The sequence below is a fragment of the Camellia sinensis genome, chromosome 2 (genome assembly GCF_055761805.1).
Source record: "Camellia sinensis isolate YWXY chromosome 2, ASM5576180v1, whole genome shotgun sequence".
Taxonomy (NCBI): Eukaryota; Viridiplantae; Streptophyta; class Magnoliopsida; order Ericales; family Theaceae; genus Camellia; species Camellia sinensis.
Window position 1 is genome coordinate 56462501 of NC_138962.1, and position 22058 is coordinate 56484558.

General features: G+C 37.4%; 1 protein-coding gene across 6 annotated transcripts in view; it reads left to right on the forward strand.

Moving 5' to 3' along the window:
* LOC114311190 (RNA helicase family protein) overlaps nt 1–19331 on the forward strand; it is an 81546-nt gene extending 62215 nt beyond the window's left edge. For 4 of the 6 annotated variants that reach the window (XM_082914464.1, XM_082914469.1, XM_082914465.1 and 1 more), the window contains 10 exons: nt 217–315; nt 403–543; nt 1150–1220; nt 1702–1771; nt 4517–4603; nt 5638–5847; nt 11120–11212; nt 12065–12187; nt 18479–18709; nt 18899–19331. In XM_082914464.1, coding sequence (XP_082770590.1) covers nt 217–315; nt 403–543; nt 1150–1220; nt 1702–1771; nt 4517–4603; nt 5638–5847; nt 11120–11212; nt 12065–12187; nt 18479–18556 — 972 coding nt within the window. In that variant the 3' untranslated portion in view covers nt 18557–18709; nt 18899–19331. Of the gene's footprint in view, nt 1–216; nt 316–402; nt 544–1149; nt 1221–1701; nt 1772–4516; nt 4604–5637; nt 5848–11119; nt 11213–12064; nt 12188–13220; nt 13357–18478; nt 18710–18898 lie in introns of those variants that run through there. The other 2 variants (XM_082914468.1, XM_082914467.1) reach the window with 2 other exon arrangements.
* Nucleotides 19332–22058: the final 2727 nt, after the last annotated feature.

A 22058-nucleotide genomic window follows, 5' to 3' on the forward strand; every position in this document is an offset into this window, starting at 1 on the left:
GAGAGAGAGAGAGGGGCCTAATGACAAAAACTAGTCATTAGAGGCCTAATCACCTATTTATAGACATAGTCCGGCTTATACAAAACATTAGAGCTGAAAACTAACTCCTGAACTACCACTCGAACTACATCATATGTACTCACCAATTTTAATGAATTGCTTTAAATATTATTTGTTGGGTCATGGTGCTGATGCCGTCTTTCTTTGAAACTGCAGATGATGATTTATGGTGCAATATTTGGTTGCTTATCACCCATCCTTTCTATTTCGGCATTTTTAAGCTACAAGTCACCATTTGTATTTCCAAAAGATGAGGTCCCGCTTTAATACCAACTACTTTTGTCTCTCTTTTTAGAACAGAAAATATATATCTTGGGAATAATTTCTTTCGTAAATTTGCAGAGGCAAAATGTTGAAAGAGTCAAGTTGGCACTGTTGACTGATAAGCTATATGGTGCAAATGAATCAGATGAAGGTAATGGGCAATCTGACCACCTGCTGATGATGGTTGCATATAAGAAATGGGAGAGGATTCTACGTGAGGTTAGTGAATGGACACCTTCACTTTAAGCAGATCTTAAAAGGAAATAGTAGTTTTAAATTTGAAGGGCACATGTTCTACCCATTGAGTTAGGCATTGCTATACAATCATTTGTTTTGAATTATGGTATGGGCATGAGTGTTCATAAGAAATGGGATCTATATGGGGCCAAGTTGGCATGGATTTTGGTGGACCATGATATGAACTTGCTTATAGATACCAAAATCCCCATTCAAATTTGGATTATTAAGTCTGTATTTTCCAGTCTGACAAAATAATGAAATTACTCTCATAGGTTTCTTTTTTAGGTTCATTCTTTCTACTTGGTATAGCATAAGAATGTCATTTTGAGTGTGAGGGCATTCTGCATCTTGTCAAAAAAATAAACCTCTCATTGTTAAAACATTATTTGATTTGCTTGACAATAAGAACTCAGATGTCTGCAAGAGATGACTGATGCCTTTGTTGACTTCAAGGTGGCATATATGTGTGTGTGCATGCCTGTGCATTGCAATATTTATATGGGAGGATGCTTTATCATTGTAACATAAGGGATGTTGTTGTTTCAAAGATGTGTTAACTAATGCGACAAATTGTCATTCCTGCAGAATGGAGTTAAAGCCGCTCACCGTTTTTGCAGTTCATATTTTTTAAGCAGTTCAGTTTTGTACATGATAAGGTTTGTTTCTTTCCTTGCACCTTATGTTACTTAGAGCAAAGTATTTCATGCATTATCTGTATTTATTTATTTATTTTCCCAGCATGCATGCTACATTAAAAGCATTCCAATTGTGGAAATATCTGTTTGCCTGGGAACTTTGGGTCCTATGCTTAGCCCTCAAGGAGTACCCAATAATTTGTTCAGCATATAAAAATTCACACTTTCTTCATTCCAAAACATATATATGTAGAGAACAGACAAATGGGTATTCAGAACTAATGCATTTTTCAAAGTAAGTTTCAGTTTTCTTCTAATAAGATAAGAAGAGCACATGTAATCTAGCATGTCACTAGTGCCCATGGGTCCATTCACTACAATCCAGCTAATTGGTTGGTCAGGGTAGCAAGTCTGAGATTGATTTACTTGTGTTATGTTGAGTTCAACCCCATGTTCTCTGAGCACTCTCATCAGTTTATTTATTTATTTTCCAATGTGGTAGAGACATGCGAATACAATTTGGAACTTTGCTGGCAGACATTGGGCTGATCAATCTTCCAAAGGATTATCAGGTTTTTTTTGTTGCTTAATATTACCATATAAACATCATTTATGAGTTTTAAGTTTTGAATTCTTAACACGTCCCTCTTTCATATTGCCATTTCATTGCCTCATCAATGAATGCTTATGTGTGATAATCATATGTACAAAATATATGCTTGGATTTCATATATATATTTGGATAATTGTATATTTTAGCAATGTTATTAAAATCGGGATCCTACCTTGGATCATTAGAGGGGTTTACAAGATCGGATCAAGAATCATACCATCATAAAGACAAAGAAAAAAATGCATAATAATTTTTATATAAATAAGCATTTCTCAAAAGTAAACAAAGCCTAATTTAAACTAAAAAGAAGTTAAAATGTTGTGGAAAAATATAATGTACCATGCAAATATAAATATTATACAACAGAAAGCTCAATATTAAGAGAGTTGGATTTTGGAAACCTAAAAGGGAAAGGGTAAAAAAGAAAAAGTAGAAAAGGGTTGAACGGTAACTTTTTATTTTTCTTGTGCAATTGCAATCGGAAAAACAGAAAGAGCGGAACATAAATAGGGGGTGGGGGGAGAAGATCCTCTAAGAGACCAAAAAGAAGAGAGTCAAATAAATAAATATGTTTTATCCTATTTAATTAAGTGGAGACAACAAAAAAGATAACGAAGCATAATTGGCATAATTAGAGAGAGAGAGATGACGAAGCATAAATGGAAAGTGAGTGGGTTAGGGAGAGTGATGGAGTTGCTCAAATTGTAGCATTGTTCTCTTGACTAATTTTTCCAAATTACAATAATGTTTGAACATCTATTGCCCTAGTCTATTTTTAGCCTATTTGATCCCATATAGCTTATTTTTATTTAATTTGAGTCTAGCATAAAATGGGCAATTAGGCCACAAACATAAAATAACAAAAAAGAGAGCCACATGCAAAACAAAAAATAACCACATGGTTGAGAGATGGTGAAACGACAGAGAGATGAAGATGCATATGAGATATAACTGAGAAAAGCCCTAGCACATCAAATAAGAGTATTCAAAATATTTGGAAATTAGTGGTGGCTCATATGCAATTCAGGTATATAAATTGGTGGTGGTTTGGGGCAGTTGGAAACTACCAACCCTGTTACCAACCAAAACTGGATTCGGGTTTGCTTCTTTCACCGAGAACCCACCCCAACCTGTTTAAATCTTTCTCGAAACCCATCCCATTAAGGGCAGGGCTGGGCAGGTTACCTCTTTGGGGTATTACTGCAATACCTATCTATGATCCTCCCAATGAAGAGCATCTGAGATTCTGAGCAGATCCAAATGTACTGTGCTCGGCAGAGTTGAATTGATGAGCATAATTGTTAATAACTCCAAACTCCAAAGCAATCCCTCTACATGCTCTTTCCCTGATGTGACTGTTTTTCCACCATCTCATACATCAGTTTTTCTTTCACATAACCAGCCATATCTTCCTAACCTTTTTCATCTCTTTTTGAGTCAGGAGTGTAGCTCTAATAAGGAACAGGCTAGACTATGACACTTTCATTCTCCTAACACTTATCACTGGAATCTTTGTTTAGATAGGCTTTGCAGCTCTCATCCCCAATTAATCACTAGCCTGCTAAGATTTGGATTACAGATAGCAATCCAACTAGGATCCTGTTTCACATAGGAATCTGTAGAACAATTAACACAAAAATACTGTTGATAGTCTATTTCTTTCTTTTTAGGAAAATAAGTTGTCAAAAACTTGTCTCCAGGGGTGGTGCCACATTGTAGAGAGTGGGGTCAACTGACCCCATCAGCCAATTTCAAAAAAATTATAAAAAAAAGACTTTTTGATATTTGTTTTATCTATTTGCACCTATTACTCTGTTTGCTTCACTCATGTCTTTGTCTGTTGCAACCATGGACTCCACAGTATACATTAGTGTGCAGTCCATTGATGCCACAAGAATTTGAAAAATGATTCAAAAATATATATATATATACTCCCTCCGTCCCAAAATATTAGTCCCTTGTTCCATTTTTCATTATCCCAAAATATTATTCCCTTTTCAAAAATCAATTACTAAAACAACATGAATTTCCTATTTTTGTCCTTTTAAATTCATTAATATTAATATACACAAAAGGTATAATTATGATAATTGATATTCCCAAAAAAAATTGTACTATTTTAATTTTAAATCAAAGGGTAGTTTTGGAAATTTAATATTTTTGAAATGTAATAATTGTACTATCAAAAAAAGTTAGATTCCCAAAACGGACCAATATTTTGGAACAGAGGGAATATTTAGTTTTTTAAGTAAAATTAACTCCACTAACTTACAAAAATCGACCCCCCTAAGCTTAGAGTAATTGGATCGTTCAAAAAAATTTCATGCCATTGACCAAGCCCCAAAGAAGAACAAATTTATCCAAGCCCAAAAACTAATTTCAATGATCCCACTCCATGAATCACAAAAATATACTTCCGATGTCTCCAATTAAAATATGAAAACTCATTGAACGCAATTGTAGAAATTTATATATTTGCCTTTTATAAGTATGAATGCACTAAAGTTTATGTCCTACACGGCTTGAGGTTACTATAAATAAATTTGTGTGATAATAAATTTGATTTACTGTTATCTCCACTTTGAACTGTTGTCCTAGATGTCATTTCCTTTATATATTTCCAATTTATTTAGTTCTATGTGTTTAAGAATTTTTTTCATTGTTTCCATGAGGTTTTGAGAGGAATGTAATTTTTTTGTATCAGGGAAAAAAGAATGAGAAGCTTGATAGTTGGCTTTCAGATATGTCACAATTATTCAACATGCATTCAAATCATTCTTCAATTGTGAAGGTACAACGAACGTTTTTTTTTTTTTTTTTTTTTTTTAAAAATGTACGTGTTTACATGATGTTGTGTAAGTTTTTATCAAATTGTGTATATTGTCCTAGGAAGTTTACATTATACTGGATCTTACTGATATCATGTTCCATGTTTGAAGTATATTTTGTTTTGCCAAGTTTTTTTTAATGATGTTGGTGTCCTGTTTTTCTAGTAGTATGCATCTTCTTTTCTTCTTTGATTCTCCCAATCTGTTGCATTATGATTGCCTTGATACGTTGTCATACACATGAAGCATTTACTTCATGGGCAAATCCATAAAAGACAGTACAATACAATCTTATTCTGTTTTGCACATGTATGCTTCAAGTAAACCCTGATGCGTTGTCACACACAGAAAGCTTCAAGAGATGCCAATACATGTCTAGCAATTCTACATGTTACAGTAGATTACATGCTAGCTTTTTTGCATATGAAACCACTGGGAATACAAAGTCTTAACTGCTACAATGTTAATATTGTGAGTGACTCATGTGCTAAAGTAAAATACTAGCACTATTTCTGTGCCCCTTTTGGGTAAGTAAATTGCATAAAAGCTAATGTCATTTGATTTGGATTTTAGTTAGAGTGGAGTGGATAAAGCTCCCTCTGCAATTCATAATATATTTGTACCACTTCAAAATGCAGGCAACGTATTGCAGTTGTTTATTTATTTATTTTATTATTATCTTAAAAAAATTCTTTGAAGATTTTTTTAATTTGTTTGTGGGTTTGAAAAAACCAAGTCATTATTTTTATCCTTTATGAACAAACCATGGCATCTATTGTGTTTGCCTTGGAGCACTAACAATTTACTTTAAATTAATTGCAAAAGGAACAACCTCCAAAATGCCCAACAATGCCTTTTGTAAATATTTGCAAGGTTTTTAAAGCTTACAATTGTATGCAACAATAAAAGTTGAGAAACTCATCCAAAAGTTTTGTTGTGTTCGCATTGCATTAAATATGACCTTGTCTAGATATTTGATCTTCAAGATACTTTGCAGGCAATAATATGTGCTGGTTTATATCCCAATGTAGCTGCTACTGAAGATGGCATTGTCAAAACAGTTGGTGTCCTTAATCAGTCTGCAGCTCCTGCAACAAAGGGACGCCCTGCCTGGTATGATGGAAAAAGAGAAGTTTACATACATCCTTCTTCTATCAACAGCAACTTAAAAGCTTTTCAGTACCCATTTATCGTATTTCTTGAAAAGGTGGGCACATGTATGAATTTACTTTAGTTCATTTTCTTGGGTGACTCGTTGTGTTTTTATCTTGAATTGTAAATTTATTTTAAGTCATCTTTTTCCATGTTAGTGTAGTAGTTCATATATTTTGTATCAGTCTATTTGCGTTGAAGTAGGCAAATACGTTTTCATTTAGCTGAGTTATGACTACTAAGCCTTTATAACACCTTTTGTACTTCGATTGCATAATAGTTTTATGATAAGAAGGTTGCTTAATTATTGATACTGTTTTTATGCAAGTCAGTTTGCAGTTAAATATATCACATGGACAGTGATAATATTTTATCGGATCAGAATTGTGAGACCATGATTTAATATCTTTTCTTTATAAAAAATTTGTGGCATCACATGTAATTCAAAATGGAGAAAAAGAAGGTAAAAGTCTAGTATGAACAATCCTATGTAAGTTCCACACATGCAACTATTTGTGTTTTCATCTTGAATTGTAACTTCCATAAATATCTTGTTTCAATATTAATCTGTTGTTCTGTACTTGATCTTTTGACAATATTAGGATAAGAAGGTTATTGAATCATTGTGTCTGTTTTATTCAAGTCAGTTTGCTCTTAAGCATGTCTCAAGGGCATCAGTGAAATTTATTGGATTGGAATTGTGATACCATGGTTTTATGCCCTTATGCTGTTTTTGGTTTATGGATTTGGGTAGGAATTTGGAAAGAAAAAAAAAGGAAAAGGTAAGTGAAATGTAGTTCTATTTCATTCACATTTCACCTACCTTTTCCATTTCACTTTCTAAATCCCTTCCCAAATCTATGAACCAAACATAGCCTTAGTGTTTAAAATTTCTGACATCATAATTAATTCAAAATTTAGAAAGTATAAGGTAAAAGTTGAATATGTACAAATTTAGGTTGTATGATCACATACTTCATTCACACTGAGATTCAAAGACATGCAGTTGTGGCCTCCTGTTAATTATTGCTATAAAATGCAGAGATCAAGTTTCAATTTTCCCTTGTGAGCTTTCTTTTTGGTGAAACTAAAATTTATGTCTAAACTGATGTCCTGTGGCTAAAATATGATACTCTTATGTTTTAAAAAACAGAGAACTTGAGAACTTTTGTTTTTAGTAAAAGAATGATAGTACAAGATGAGAAAGAATCTACAAATGGAAGGATTAGTGGACCCATTCCTGTTCTATGGGTTTGAAAAGTATATAAGCTAAGAAGCACGGACACTCTAAAATGGGTGCTGTGCCCATGTCCAACACAGCAGGGACATGCGTCTAAGTGTCTGACATGCCATGTGATGTGTCAGTTTTTCTAATTATTAATTTCTTTTGTGGGACATGTCATGGACACGTACGTCCTGTGTTTGAACACGCCTCAAGACACTTTTGTATTTTTGTATTTTTATAAGTTGTTGATTTGGGGTTGAAGTAAAATATATAGAAAAAAGAGGGAATAAGTCGAAAAAATATAAATATACCCACAATACATGCCTCTCATATCTATGTATCCTAAATTTATATTCATATATATATATAGTAAATAATTTTTATTTTTTTTGATCTTATCCCCATGGTGTTTGTGTCCTAATTTTTTAAAAATCGTTATGTCCTGTTAAAATTCAATGTATAAAGAGAAATAGAGAATTGTATTATTGATTGATGTATTTGATTGATGTATTTACAATTCCTATATATAGAAGAAAATGTGGTAGTAGGTGTAGGTGGTAGGTGGAGTGAAGTGGAGGTGGTAGTGGTAGGTTAGGTGAGGAGTAGGTGAGTGTGTGGTTGGTGATGGTAAGTGTGTGGTAGGTGATGGTAAATTATACAATGTACATTAACAGCCCCCCTCAAACTCAAGGAGGATAGGTACTAGCCAACTTGAGTTTGGAGAGAGTAACAAAACAGAAAAATAAGCTGACAAATAAAATTAAAAATGGGATAGGAGACACTGTATGGTTGTGTCAGACCGTTGTAGAAGACACGGTATGGTCGTGTCGGACCGTTGTAGCAGACAGTTTACGGGGTCATGTCGGACCGTTGTAGCAGGACAGTTTACGAGGTCATGTCGGACCGTTGTAGAAGACAGTTTACGGGGTCATGTCGGACCGATGTAGCAGGACAGTTTACGGGGTCATGTCGGACCGTTGTAGAAGACAGTTTACGGGGTCATGTCGGACCGTTGTAGAAGACAGTTTACGGGGTCATGTCGGACTGATGTAGCAGGACAGTTTATGGGGTCATGTCGGACCGTTGTAGCAGACAGTTTACGGGGTCATGTCAGACCGTTGTAGCAGACACTGTGTGGTCGTGTCAGACCGTTGTAGAAGACAGTTTATGGGGTCATGTCGGACCATTGTAGAAGGACAGTTTACGGGGTCATGTCGGACCGTTGTAGAAGAGGTTGTGGTGGTGCACAGTGCGCCATGAGCGACTTATACATGATACTGTGTATAACCCCCCCTCAAACTCAAATAGGTGTGAAGATAGAAACCTATTTGAGGTTGAAACAAAGGGATTGATAAAGCTGACCGGTGTAGAAGACACTGTATGAGTGTGTATATAGGCTGCCCAAAAAATATACATGGATGTAGATATCGAGCCCTCAAAAGTCGTGCCTTCAAAAGGTGTGCCCAATCTGTCAAAAAGCGTGCCATCAAAAGGCGTGCCCGATGCATCAAAAGGCGTGCCAGATATGATGGCGAGGCACGTGAGGCGCGCGATGCGCGTGGCTGGCATCAAGAGGGGCGCGATGCGCGTGGCTGCCTCGGCTATTTAACCAAGACTAAACCTGAGGCTGAGGCTGAGGCAGAGGCAGAGGCTGAGACAAAAAACCTGCGAATTTCTCTGAAAAACTCTTCGTTGTACTGAGAGAGAGAGTCTGTAACACTCTGTTGCGAGAGATAGTCTGTAATACTCTGTTGCCCAGAAAATGGCCTCGTCTTCCCGGAGTCAGCTCACTTTCTTTCCAGACCTCAACGAGTCAACAAGAGAGAAAACTGGTGCGGTGGCACTGGAACCTCAACCAAGTGCCCCGGAGTTTGCTCCGTTGAACTTTCCGATGCAGTCGGTGGAGCAAAAAATGACAGTGCAAACGGATGTGGAGGCTAATCAGTATACTTTGAAGGCATGTGTGGAGTCCATGACGGCGGTCACAAACTTGTCACACCGGCTGCAGAGTAGGACAAATGAGGTGCAGCAATTAAACGCCCAACTGGCTCTGCTCCAACGCATGTATAAGGATGCGCGAGCAGAGATAAGCGTGCTAAGGGCAGAAACTAAGGAGCTGAAGCGGAAGGCCACCGTGATGTTCCGATTTGGAGGTCCGCCATATACTGCAGTGAAGGAGTATGGGGGAGTGAACGTGCTTGGCGGTGTGGAAAATACGGAGGCAGCACCGTCAAGGGCCGCGCAGGACGGAGGCAAGAAGAAGAGACCGGCGGCAGAGTAGAGAAGAAAAATCCCACTGTTCCATTGTTTGTTTTTTTTGTTTTTTTTCTTGGTTTTGTTTTTTTGTTTTTTTTTTTTTTTTTTTTGCGTAAAATGGTGATCGGGATTGATCCCCGGCATGAAAAAATGACAAGTGTGTGGAATGTTTGTGGTGTTATTTGGTGTTGTTGTTTTGTTTAAGAATAAAAATAAAATAAAATAAAACAACGGATAAAGAAAATAGATAAAAATATTTGGGGATGCTCACTAACGAGTTGTAGAATAAGGAAATATTGATGGAAAAAGAAAATAAAATAAAATAAAATAAACAGAGAGATAGGAAAAATATATTATAATAAAAAAATAAAAATATATATATATATTAAAATAAAAGAAAAGTGAGAAATAAAAAGTGAGTGGGCGGTGGATGCAAAAAAAAATAGTGGGTGGAAAACAGATATATAGTGGTGGATTCAAAATAGTGTTTTGAATAGAAGATAATAAAAAAGAGAGATATATATATAAAAGAATGAAAGTGGGGAACAAGGAATCAAGCTTTATAATAAAAAAAAAATTGGGGCGGTGGAGTGCATGTACACCTTGGAAATGGTAAGTGCAGGGCTCCACTGTTCCTGCAAAATATCTAGACAAATGCTGCCATTGCTGTTGATGTTAGGGTGAAAAACCTTTGTCCTGAATGCAACCTTAGGTGGCTTAAATGGATAGTCCGGAGGGAAATGAATAGTAACTAGAAAAACTCCGCCAGCATAAGGACGGTCTGGAGGACCCATAATTGTTGCTTGCCAATGAAACATGTCTTCAGCAACGGGGCCTGCGCTGCAAGAGGTAGGAGGATCTTTCTGGAGATCCTTGAGCTCTTCCAAGATTCGCTTCGAAGCCATGACCAAACCCTCTGAGATCCTCCTCTGCTTTATTGTAGGTGCTGAGAAAGGAGGGACGGGACGAAGTCGATGCCGAAGAAGCCGAGGAGGTAGATGACGGAGGCGATTAGCGAGAGGACGGCGGCGAGCTCGGAGAGGGTGACGATGTGAGTGTTCTTCTTGCGGAGGGCACGGAGGCTTTGCTTTGGCGAGGTATGTGTAAAAAAAAATCTTAGCGGACTAGGTCGAGGTCCGGCGGACGGCTAAGGTGAGGTTGCCGCCCGCCGGTGAAGCGAAAAAATACTAGGTGCTAAACCTGCTCTGATACCATGTTACAATTCAATGTATAAAGAGAAATAGAGAATTGTATTATTGATTGATGTATTTGATTGATGTATTTACAATTCCTATATATAGAAGAAAATGTGGTAGTAGGTGTAGGTGGTAGGTGGAGTGAAGTGGAGGTGGTAGTGGTAGGTTAGGTGAGGAGTAGGTGAGTGTGTGGTAGGTGATGGTAAGTGTGTGGTAGGTGATGGTAAATTATACAATGTACATTAACATGTCCCATATCCATACACGTGTCCGTGTCCGTGCCTGTGTCTGTGGTTCTTAGTCAATAAGTAATCCATCATGCAGGGGAAGGGAGAAACGGGATGCAAGAATTTCTTAGAATCCTGTGGATGCATTCATGACAAACTACAGAAAAGTTCGACATTCAGTGAAATGCACGGCCACTGTAACATAATGTTCTTGTTATTTTAATCTGATCATTAAGAGTATGACTTAAAACTTCCAGTTATATTTGTTTTCAGAAATTTGTATGGGTACTATTTTTACATGCCATGCTATAGGAGTTATTTCACGATATTCTGAGACATGTTTGGCTGCCTGCAATATCTGTATGTTTCTGTTTTAGTTAATCATGAGATTTAAAATTTCAATGTAATGCTCTGTGTTCTCAGGTCGAAACGAATAAAGTATTTCTGCGGGATACTACTGTCATCTCCCCTTACTCTATTCTGCTGTTTGGTGGCTCCATGAATGTTCAACATCAGGTATCTTGCCTGTCTACTCTTAATGGAATAATACATGCACGAGTACCTAGATGCTGCTTATTATATTATATTTAGTATGTATTGGTTCTTGGTTTGTTACCAATGTGTATATATTGAATTTATTTGTCATTTGATCTGTTACATTGATTTTAATCCCATCCATTTTGGCTGGTTTACAACCATGGCAAAGGGCCAAATTAGCATTATTGTACATGTAACGAACAATGTTGGAGCAAGCGTTCATGTCTAATGCTACTCCAACTGGACAAGTACAAACATTCCTGCCAATAGGAGTTTTTGAGAAAAGTTTCCCCTTATTTGAACTTTTGGTATTTATATGTAAAATGAAGCGCATGTCATACGTATAAACATGATTGCACAAACATATAGTTACAAATATGAATGTACATACATGTATAATGAAAGTGCAAGGGTAAACTTTCACTAGCCTCTCATACATAACCTTTTTCCTCACCTATATTTGCTTTTTTATTTTATGATGTATGCTTTTGCACATAGTTGTTTAATGTTATAGGAACTAGTTTTTTAACTTTTGAGTCTTCATTGTAATGACACCTATGATTAATATACACTACAGGCAATGAGTTAATAATAGTTTATGCTTATTTAGACAAATCACATAACATAATTGTAAATTGGTGTGAATTTTTTGTACATCATATCCAACATGAACAATATACAAAGTACAATAAGAAATGAAGTATCACAGGTATGGAATGAACATGGTAAATCTTAAAAATATCAATCGAGGGCTCTGGTGAAGAACTCCTACCATTGTGTTATTTTTTCTTCCACTCAAGGATTGGTATACTGTTTGTTTTCCTATGGCAGAGTGGATTGGTCACCATAGATGGCTGGATAAAATTGGTAGCGCCTGCCCAAATTGCTGTCCTCTTCAAAGAACTCCGGTTAACACTTCATTCTGTTCTCAAGAAGCTGATTAGGAAGCCACAGGTAGATTCTGTTTTCCTGTTCAGTATCACTCATGTCATGAATAGCCATAATTTGGGTAACTATTATTTATTGCAACTGAATTCACCTACTACCATGAAATACATCTATTTTTTTAATATGGTTGATATTTTGGTATTGTCAATCATAGTTGTCAAATCGGAATTCGTATCGTGAATCGAAATGGTCTCGTACCGAATCGAATCAAATCGTGAATTGCAAAGATTCGGTCACTTTTTCTAAATTACTTGAAAACATATATCTACATACTTTGATGTTAAATATATCTTATGAATATAAAATATTTAGACTTAAATCAATGAAAATGTTATTTTGAATGATAATCACGTAGTTTAATAGGTAAGAAATTAACAAAAGTTCCTATGTAAGATCACCATATTACATTTTTTTTTCTTTTTTAGATATTTCATCTTTTATTTTAAAGCCTAAAATATTTTAAAAAGTATAACTGATCTCACACATGTAATATTCAATTTAATAAAATAGCAATAGATAATTCATAGTGTAACTTTAATCTTAAACATCTTTAGAAGATATATTTTGATTTTTTAAAGGGGAAAAAAATGAGAAGAAAGGTTAAAAATATGTTGGGTCTGACTAAATCTGTTTGGATCCTATTAAACACTCCATGATCACTAAAATAACAGCAAATCCTGTATATATGTTGGTTATTTTGGTATTAAACGTTATTAGAAGTTATATTATGTCATTTTCACTAAAGAAATGAAGAAAAAAATAGTCGAAAATATGTTAGACATAATAATTTTAAAAATTGCATAAATCGTAAAAAATGAATCGAATCGTGAATTGATTGTGAATTATGTGATTCACTAGATTCACTTCCAAAATAGATTCACCCATAGATTCATATCGATTTTGCAAAAATTGCAAATCGAATCGCGAATTGTATTCTGATAACAGAGTTGTCAATATCGATCACTTTTTTAGTAAATCGTATTGGAAGTATATAGTGATGTATAGCACCATTTTCTGTGTGCATCACATTTTCCTACAGGTAATAAATATTGCAACTCCTTGATGGGGCTCCAGTCAAGATGCATTACCATTCACTTTATCCTGTGTTTGGATCTTGGATTTGTGAAGTGATTTGTAAAGTGAAAATAAAAGAGACGGGAAAGGTGAATGAAATTGTAAGAAAAATTTGTGCTTATTCCTAATCAACAGGAATCAAACAACAATTCAAACTAAACAATCAAACAAGGACAATCAGACAACTGTGTAATTGATTCAAATGTCTCGAAAGAATGAGGACTTCTCTGGAACAATTGACAGTTACAAGGTACACAAAAAGTAATTTCGAAAGTGAAACTACTGAAGTTCACAAAAGTTTACAAATTACAGTGATGAATTACTCTCATTTCGAAAGAGAAATTACTCCTAAGATAAAACTAAATCTAAAGCTAAATGTTGTTGAGTTTGTTGATGTCCTCCTCCTTGCAAATTCCTGTCCTTTATATTCTCTTACTATTTTCTTGGCCCATGATCGCATGATTTTCCTAAGTCTTGCAACTGCCATTGCTTAACTGCTGCAACTGCTCCCTCACTTCTAAGCTTTCGAACTTCATTAAAACTTCACCTTCACCTGTCGAACTACCCTTCTTTCATGATGTCACGTGTCCCTCAACGCTCTAGGCTTCCCATCGATAGAGAGAAACCTCCATTCTACACATATGACTCTTCTTGCAAGTTGCCCACTAAGCCCGTGACTTAGCCTAATAACTGCTCCATCATCTCGACCTAGCCTGTTAACTGCTCCATCATCTGAACCATCCAATACATGTGATCAACCTCTCTAATGCCACTTGTCCCTTTAATTGATGTAGAACTCTCACTCCGACTTTGCCACATGTCATTATTCAATTGATCCACCTATCGATAGGAAATTTACAAAAATTGGTGCAAACAATGCCCCCTAACGCTTTAAGAATGAAAAGTCTTGAATTCTTGAAGAGTTGTATAAAAAAATTAAATTGGCAGCAGTGCTTTCAACAAACAAATATCTATAGAACATATGCTTAAGGCCAAGAAATTTGGTAATCAAACACCACATATATTCCAAAATAGAATTATTGATAATTTGATGTTGTCATTAATTGGCAAAATCACAACACAATCCAAGTGAACTACATTATTCGACAGAGCATATTGGAAACATTTCAAGTATGTGATGTGCAAATGGCTAACTAGAACCACCTTCCACAAACACAGGATCTTTGTGCAAATACAACTATTGCAATTTCCTTTGGTCTTGTGTTCATATTTGATTAACACTATTTAGACTAAAAAAGTTTCTTTATGCAGTTGAGAATTTGATCACATGCTTTCAACTGTTAGTGTTCAACAGCGAAAACACACTTTTGCTTATCTAGCTTGCTTTATATAAATTTTCTGAATGTGTATTTTTCAAACAATGTTGGTTCATAACTGTTAAAATCCACCTACTCTCCACCTACTTCACCCACTTAAACCTACTCCACTAAACCTAACCCACTACACTACTACCACCTCACCTACTCCACTAAACCTAACCCACTACACTACTACCACCTCACCTACTCCACTAAACCTAACCCACTACGCTACTACCACCTCCACTTCACCTACTCCTTACCTACTACACACTCACCCTCTTCTATATATAGGAATCATGAATCATTGTAATATATAACATTATATCAATCAATAATACATCAATTTTTTACATGGTATCAGAGCTATAGGTTAAAGTTCTTGGTGTTCTTCGCCTTCCGGCGGGCGGCAACCTTGCCTTGACCGCCCGCCGGACCTCAACCAATTGGGACCTCTACACATACCTTGATCACTCTGCATGTGCTTCCTCCCCAGCTGCTGCTTGGAAGCTTGGGTTATTCTGAGCTACTATCCCAAGTGCCTTAGTAAGATCTTCAGGAGACAGCCTAGTTAAATCAGCCCCAAGTTTCCTTTTTTTTTTTTTCTTCACTAGAAAATTTTCTGCAATTCTGAACCAACATTTCTCTGAGTTCTTCCAAATGCATATCGACCTCGACCCACCACTCTTCCAGTGATCAGAAACTTCCTCTGGATGGGGAAGTCATTCTCGGAGCTCGAACCCATCCTCCGAGACCTCCGGGCTAAGTACGGCCCCATCGTCACCCTCCAGATTGGGTCTCGTCCCGCCATCTTCGTCGGCAGCCACTCCGTCGCCCACCGTGCCCTCATTCAGAACGGCGCCGTCTTCTCCGACCGTCCCAAGCCCGTCGCCACCAGCAAGATATCGCAAAGAACCATCAGGTCAGAAAGAAGTACACCATCCAGCTCGGCGAAAACGAGCTTGTCCTCAAGGAGCTGGATTTGTTGAATGAAGATGCGAATGTGTACAAATTGATAGGACCTGTACTCGTGAAGCAGGATTTAGCAGAGGCCAATGCGAATGTCCGCAAGCGAATTGATTACATTTCTGCTGAATTGAAACGTTTGGATGCAACTCTACAAGATCTAGAAGAAAAACAAAATAGTAAGAAAGATGCGATTTTAAAGTTGCAGCAAAGAATTCAATCTCTCTGGTCCCTTTTTCTATCCACTAAACCCACTTTCATCATTTCCATGATTCCCTTTACTTTACCACCAAACACTTTACACCCACTCTCTCTCCTCACTTTGCATCCACCGTCCAAACTTTTTTTTTTATTCTAAAGCTTAATTGGTGCACTCTTTGTTCCCCACTTTCTTTATTTTATATATATATCTATATATCTCTTTTTTATTATATATTAAAAAAAAAAAAAAAAAAACATCATCCTCTCTCCTCCCTTTGATTTCAAACTCCATTATTTTTATTTATTTTCTCCATTTCAAATATATTTTTATTATTTCTTTCTTTATTTTTCTTTCACATTATTTTTAATCTTTTTCCAATTCCATTCATACCATCTAGCTTTGCACACCAAACCATATTTTATTCATCTCAGGGATCAACCCCGATCACAATTTTACACCAAAAAAAAAAATACAAAAAAAAAAAAATACAAACAAACAACCACATTCACAGGTGGGCTTTTTTCTTCTCTACTCTGCCGCCGGTCTTTTCTTCTTGCCTCCGTCCTGGGCGGCCCTTGCAGGGATTGCCTCCGTGTTTCCTACGCCGCCGAGCACGTTCACTCCCCCATACTCCTCCACTGCAACATATGGCGGCCCTCCAAATCGGAACATTACGGTGGCCTTCCGCTTCAGCTTCTTGTTTTCTGTCTTTAGCACACTTATCTCTGCTCGCGCATCCTTATACATGCGTTGGAGTAGAGCCAGCTGGGAGTTTAACTGTTGCACCTCATTTGTCCTGCTCTGCAGCCGGTGCGACAAGTTTGTGACCGCAGTCATGGTTTCCACACATGACTTCAGAGTATACTGATTGGCCTCAATATCAGTTTGCACCGCCATTTTTTGCTCCACCGACCGCATCGGAAAGTTCAATGGAGCAAAACCAGAGGTGTTTGGTTGAGGTTCACTGGCCACCGCACCAGTTATTTCTCTTGTGGACTCGTTCAGTTCTGGAAAGAGCGTGAGCAGACCACGGGAAGAGGAGGCCATGTTCTGGGTAGCTGGACGGGAAGAAGAGGCCATGTTGCTGAGTGTTTCAGAGACGGGTTGGTTACAGAGTATTATAGAGTTTCTCTCTCAGCCAAGGAAGAGTTTTTTTTCAGAGGATTTTCAGAAGTTTTTTGTCTGCCTCAGCCTCAGCATCAACCTTGGTTAAATAGCCAAGGCAGCCACGCGTATCGCCCGCCACTTGACGACAAACGGGCGCGCCAGCCAAGGCACTCACGTGCCTCGCCATCATATCTGGCACGCCTTTTTATGGATTGGGCACGCCTTTTGAAAGATTGGGCACACCTTTTGAGGGTGCGACTTTTTTATGGGTCCGACAAGACTCTGTAAACTGTCCCGACATAGATTCCGGTTAGTTTCTACAAGGGTCCGACAAAAGAATGAGGACAATCAGGCAACTATGTAAACTGTCCCGACTTTTTTGGAACTGTCCCGACACCAAAACCTAGTTTTAGTAAAATGATATAATGTCGGGAATCTAACCGGAATCTATGTCGGGACAGTTTACAGAGTCCTCATTCTTTTGTCGGACCCTTGTAGAAACTAACCGACAAGACTCTGTAAACTGTCCCGACTTTTTTGGATCTGTAGATCACACCAAAACCTAGTTTTAAACAACAATTCAAACTAAACAATCAAACGAGGACAATCAGGCAACTATGTAATTGATTCAAATGCCTCAAAAGAATGAGGGCTTCTATAGAACAATCGACAGTTACAAGGTAAACAAAGCAAACAAAAAGTAATTTCAAATGTGAAACTACTGAAGTTCACAAAAGTTTACAAATCACAGTGATGAACTACTCCTATTTCGAAAGAGAAACAACTACTAAGATAAAACTAAATCTAAAGCTAAGTGTTGTATAGTTTGTTGATGCTTTCTTCCTTGCAATCCCTGGCTTTATACTCCCTTCTTTCTCTGGCCCACATCTGCATGATCCTGCAACTGCCAGTGCTTAACTGCTGCAACTGCCTCTTTACTTCCAAGCTTTCAAACCTCATTAAATCTTCATTTCTACCTATCGAACTGCTCTCCTTCCATCATGCCACGTGTCCCTCCACATTTTTACTATGGCCAAACCCCTATTTTGCGCATGCTTGTTTCTGCAAAAATCCACCAAGTCCATGATGCATTCTGGTAACTACTCCATTCTCTGAATTGCAACTGACCCATTCTTCTCATGCCACCTGTCTCTTTGACTAATAAAGGACCCTTACCTTGTCCTTGTTACATGTCAACACTTGAATAGTCCACCTGTCAACATGAACCTTAACAAAAATGGGTGCAAACAGAATTATAAGAATTTTTTTTCACAAATCCATTTTTCTTTTCTTTTCCCTCCACAAACAAATGCATCTACAATCCAACAGTTGATTTCATACAGGGATATGCCATGGAAAGTGCTTCTATGTTTTTTTTTTTTTTTTCCCAAGAAGCATTAATAACTTATGTATAAAATCAGTTTGAATCTTAAGGCGATGCTTCAATCCCCACACATTTAGGCTTACATGAGTTTTCATAGAGAGAGAGAGAGAGACACACAGAATATCTAGCCCACATGCATTGCTTATATGCCTTTTTCTTGGCATTGGACTCAATTGTTGCGTATTATTTAGATCTCTTAATAAACCAAATAACCTTTAATTAACATATTTTTCTTTGCTTCTCAGATGGCCACTGTTGTAGATAATGAAGTCATGAGATCTATTACACATTTGCTGCTAGAAGAAGACAAATCCCCGAAGTAATCAAGTCAACCAGGGAGGTACATAGGCATGTATTTGCTTCTCATAATTGCTTGGACCAAAACATAAGCAATTCCATCCAAGTTCATGATTACATTCTATGATTCACAAACAAGCAAGCTGGGGTAGTTTGTTCGTAGACCTGTTTCATCTATGGTGAGTTTTCCTGTCTCGTCTTCCCCTCCAGTAGCTTTTATTTGTGTCAATTAGACAAACCATAAACTCAAGAACGCCATGAAAGATGTATTTGAAGCATTTTGTTAGCTACTGTTATATGTTTAATTTGTTAGTTAAGGAACCTGTTCTCACTTGATTTGTGCCCTAAGTCATTCTTGGTTTTTCCAGTCTACAGGTCTTCTATGTACATGTGGTGTGTTATGCTCCAGTCTACACAAGATACGAACTGAGTATAGAAGGTTTTCTTTAAAGAACGTTCTAGTTCAGGTTATTGACAACCGGGGCTGGGGTTCTGACAAAGAGAGAGAGAGAGAGAGAGTTGTAAACTATTTAGGTGTTTTATCTTGGAAAGTATAATTTTATTGACTACAAAGGCTGGGCATAGAAGCTTTCCTAAACCATAGGATGTATGTTAAACAATATTCTTATTTACATTCACCTGTCCATCTCTCTTATTTTTATTTTATTCTGGTTAAAGCTAGGGAAAATTATTAGAAAGTCCCATTTCACAAACTGTTGCACCATGTGATCCCACGTTTTTTCTGTTAGATTGGCAAGTCCTGTTGCTGTGTTCTTTTAATCAACCAAGTCCCTTTTTAAATTTTTTGGATTGTTTGGTGGACGAATTTGTCCTTTTTGTTAATCAATTGACGACATTGTAGGAGTAACAGATATTGGGGGATATATGGATGCCACGTTTGGTAGTTCAAATCCCATAATTACAGGGAATGGGAAATCAGTGGGTGTTCTTCTGGAATATGAGGCTAGGTTTTGGCTATTGTTGGACGGCACCAAGGGTTGTCACAGACGTCACGACAGCCCACGGTGATCTGGTATGTCATATGTTTACATCCGATTTTAAGAAAATGATAGTCCAATTGATGTCGATCACCATTTTCAATTGTTTGTTGATTCGTTTTCGAACGATGCTACGTTACTATCACTTCCAGTGGTGCAGTCGACACATTTGGATGCCACATCGTACATTCGCATCATGGTGGCCTACGGAACAGAGACACAGACCACTATCTCATGCCACTATCTCTTCCGGCAGTGCGATCCTTCACACGCACTTATGGACACAAGTGCAGAATAAGGATGTGGTTGCCACTTTTGGGATGAAGATTCGAATGTGAATCGGTGGTCCAAACGGTGCGGAATACCCAAATGGTAATGATGAAACGTTGCTACACATGCCACCATCACTTCCGGCAATGAAGTCCTTCACACCACAGCATCACACGTACTTACGGACATGGGTGTAGAATGAAGATATTGTTGCCACTTTTGGGATAACGATTTGAACGTGAATTGGTGGTACAAACGGGTGTAGAATTTCCAAACGGGAATGATGAAACGTTGCTACGCATGTCACTATCACTTCCGATGTTGCAGTCCTTCATACCATAGCATCACACGCATTCATGGACAAGGGTGCAGAATGAAGATGTGGTTGCCACTTTTGAGATGAACATGAATCGGTGGTTCGAAAGAGTGTAGAATACACAAATGGGAATGATGAAATGTTGATTCACCGATGAAACGTTGAATAAAAGATCAAGAATGTTGGTCGGCTTCCTCAATTTTATGGTCGTTACGTTCGGAGCAGAATTGAAACGTGGTTCACCTTGTTTAATTTAGTGAAAGGTATATCAATTTTTTGGATCCAGATGTGAGTTGCATTCATTTAATGTTAGGGGTGGACTAGTTTGGATTTGAATCCATAGGTCACCCAAATAATAGTGGTGAACTAAAAAAAGCTTATGGTAAGCTTTTTCCAAACGTAACATAAATGGTAAATATGGAATTAAAATTATTTAAATGTGACATGTAACACTCTAATGTGACGGATCCAATTTGATTGAATTACTGTGCGTCTTCACGTCGCATGCCAAAAGACAATCAGTAAGGAATTTATGTCTCACGTTGCGTCTGTTAAAAACAACCAAACTTTAAAAAGCTATTAGTGCGTTTTTCGAACAATGTGACACACAAACATCCTACCACCTTCCCCATACATAACCACGCCACCTGTTCTCCAACTTTACCAACAATGGCAAAATAGTCAACTGTTAGTAATGGGCGCCCATGTGGCATGACCATTAAATTTGAATTTGGATCTTATCCAAATAGGTTTTGAATTGAATTCAAACCTATTTAGGATAACCACTCAGGATATAGATATTATCAGTTTTAACTGATATGGATAAATAATAATAATATATTATATATCTGATATATGGTTATGTGTAACCAAGAGAGAAAAGACGTATGATCTGTTTCTACCCATAAACTGACTCTCTCCCAAGAAACAACGATCAAGTCATTTGCACTGTGATTTGTGTGGGTGATATTCAATCTGTGATATCACTCCACTGCTGGGTTGGTTTATCAGTTTTCTGGAAGCACGTGATTTATCCACGAGATTTTAGATCAATCAAAAGGTATGATCTGATTATTTTATCCGCTGTATGTTTTTGTGTTTTTGATTTACATTGGTATCAAAGCCATTGATGGATATTTTCGTGTTTCTATTTTTATATGTGTATATATACATGTATATGCATGAATATTAATGGAGGAGGAAGATGAAGTGCACGGTTTTCTTTTTTGCATTTTAACTCCATTTAGATTGAGAGAGTGATATACCTCAATTTTATGTTGCTTAAATGTTATTTTTTATGCCATAAATGTTTTTATTGTGAAAAATGAAGTCCGACAGTACAAAAATCGGACCGGAAAACACCCGGGAAGGCGGCGCGTGTGATTCACGCGCTGTATGACGCCGAGCAGCAGCGCCACGCGCCACCACGCGCTGCCACGTGCTGAGCACGCTAGGCACGCGCCCCCCACGCGCCACACGCGCGATCTGTCACCTCCCTTCCACACGCGCGCGTTAGCCGCGCCGCTTCCAGCCGCGCCACGTGTGCAGACACACGCGCGCCATGCGCCGCGCCGCGTTGACTCGCGCCGAGTTGCGCTGAGCGGCGCCGAGCCGAGCCGAGCCGTTTTTCTGCGCTGGCTTGGCTCTAAGGCTCTGTTTGTTTGTTTTTAATTCTGAATTGCGTTAATTGGCCATAATTTATTCATTATAGCTTTGTTTTAAGCATGGTTGGTACTGTTAGACTCAGAATTAATTTTTCTACATTCTGTAAAATTTTGAAAATTTTACGAAAATATAAAATATTTTTTCTGTGTTAATAATTCATGTTTTATGCTTTAAAATACATCTGGTGTTGCATGATTAAATTTCTGGGGCTGAATTTTTTATTGTAGACTATTGATGTAGTTTAATATTTACTGGTATGGTTATAGCATTTTATCAGAT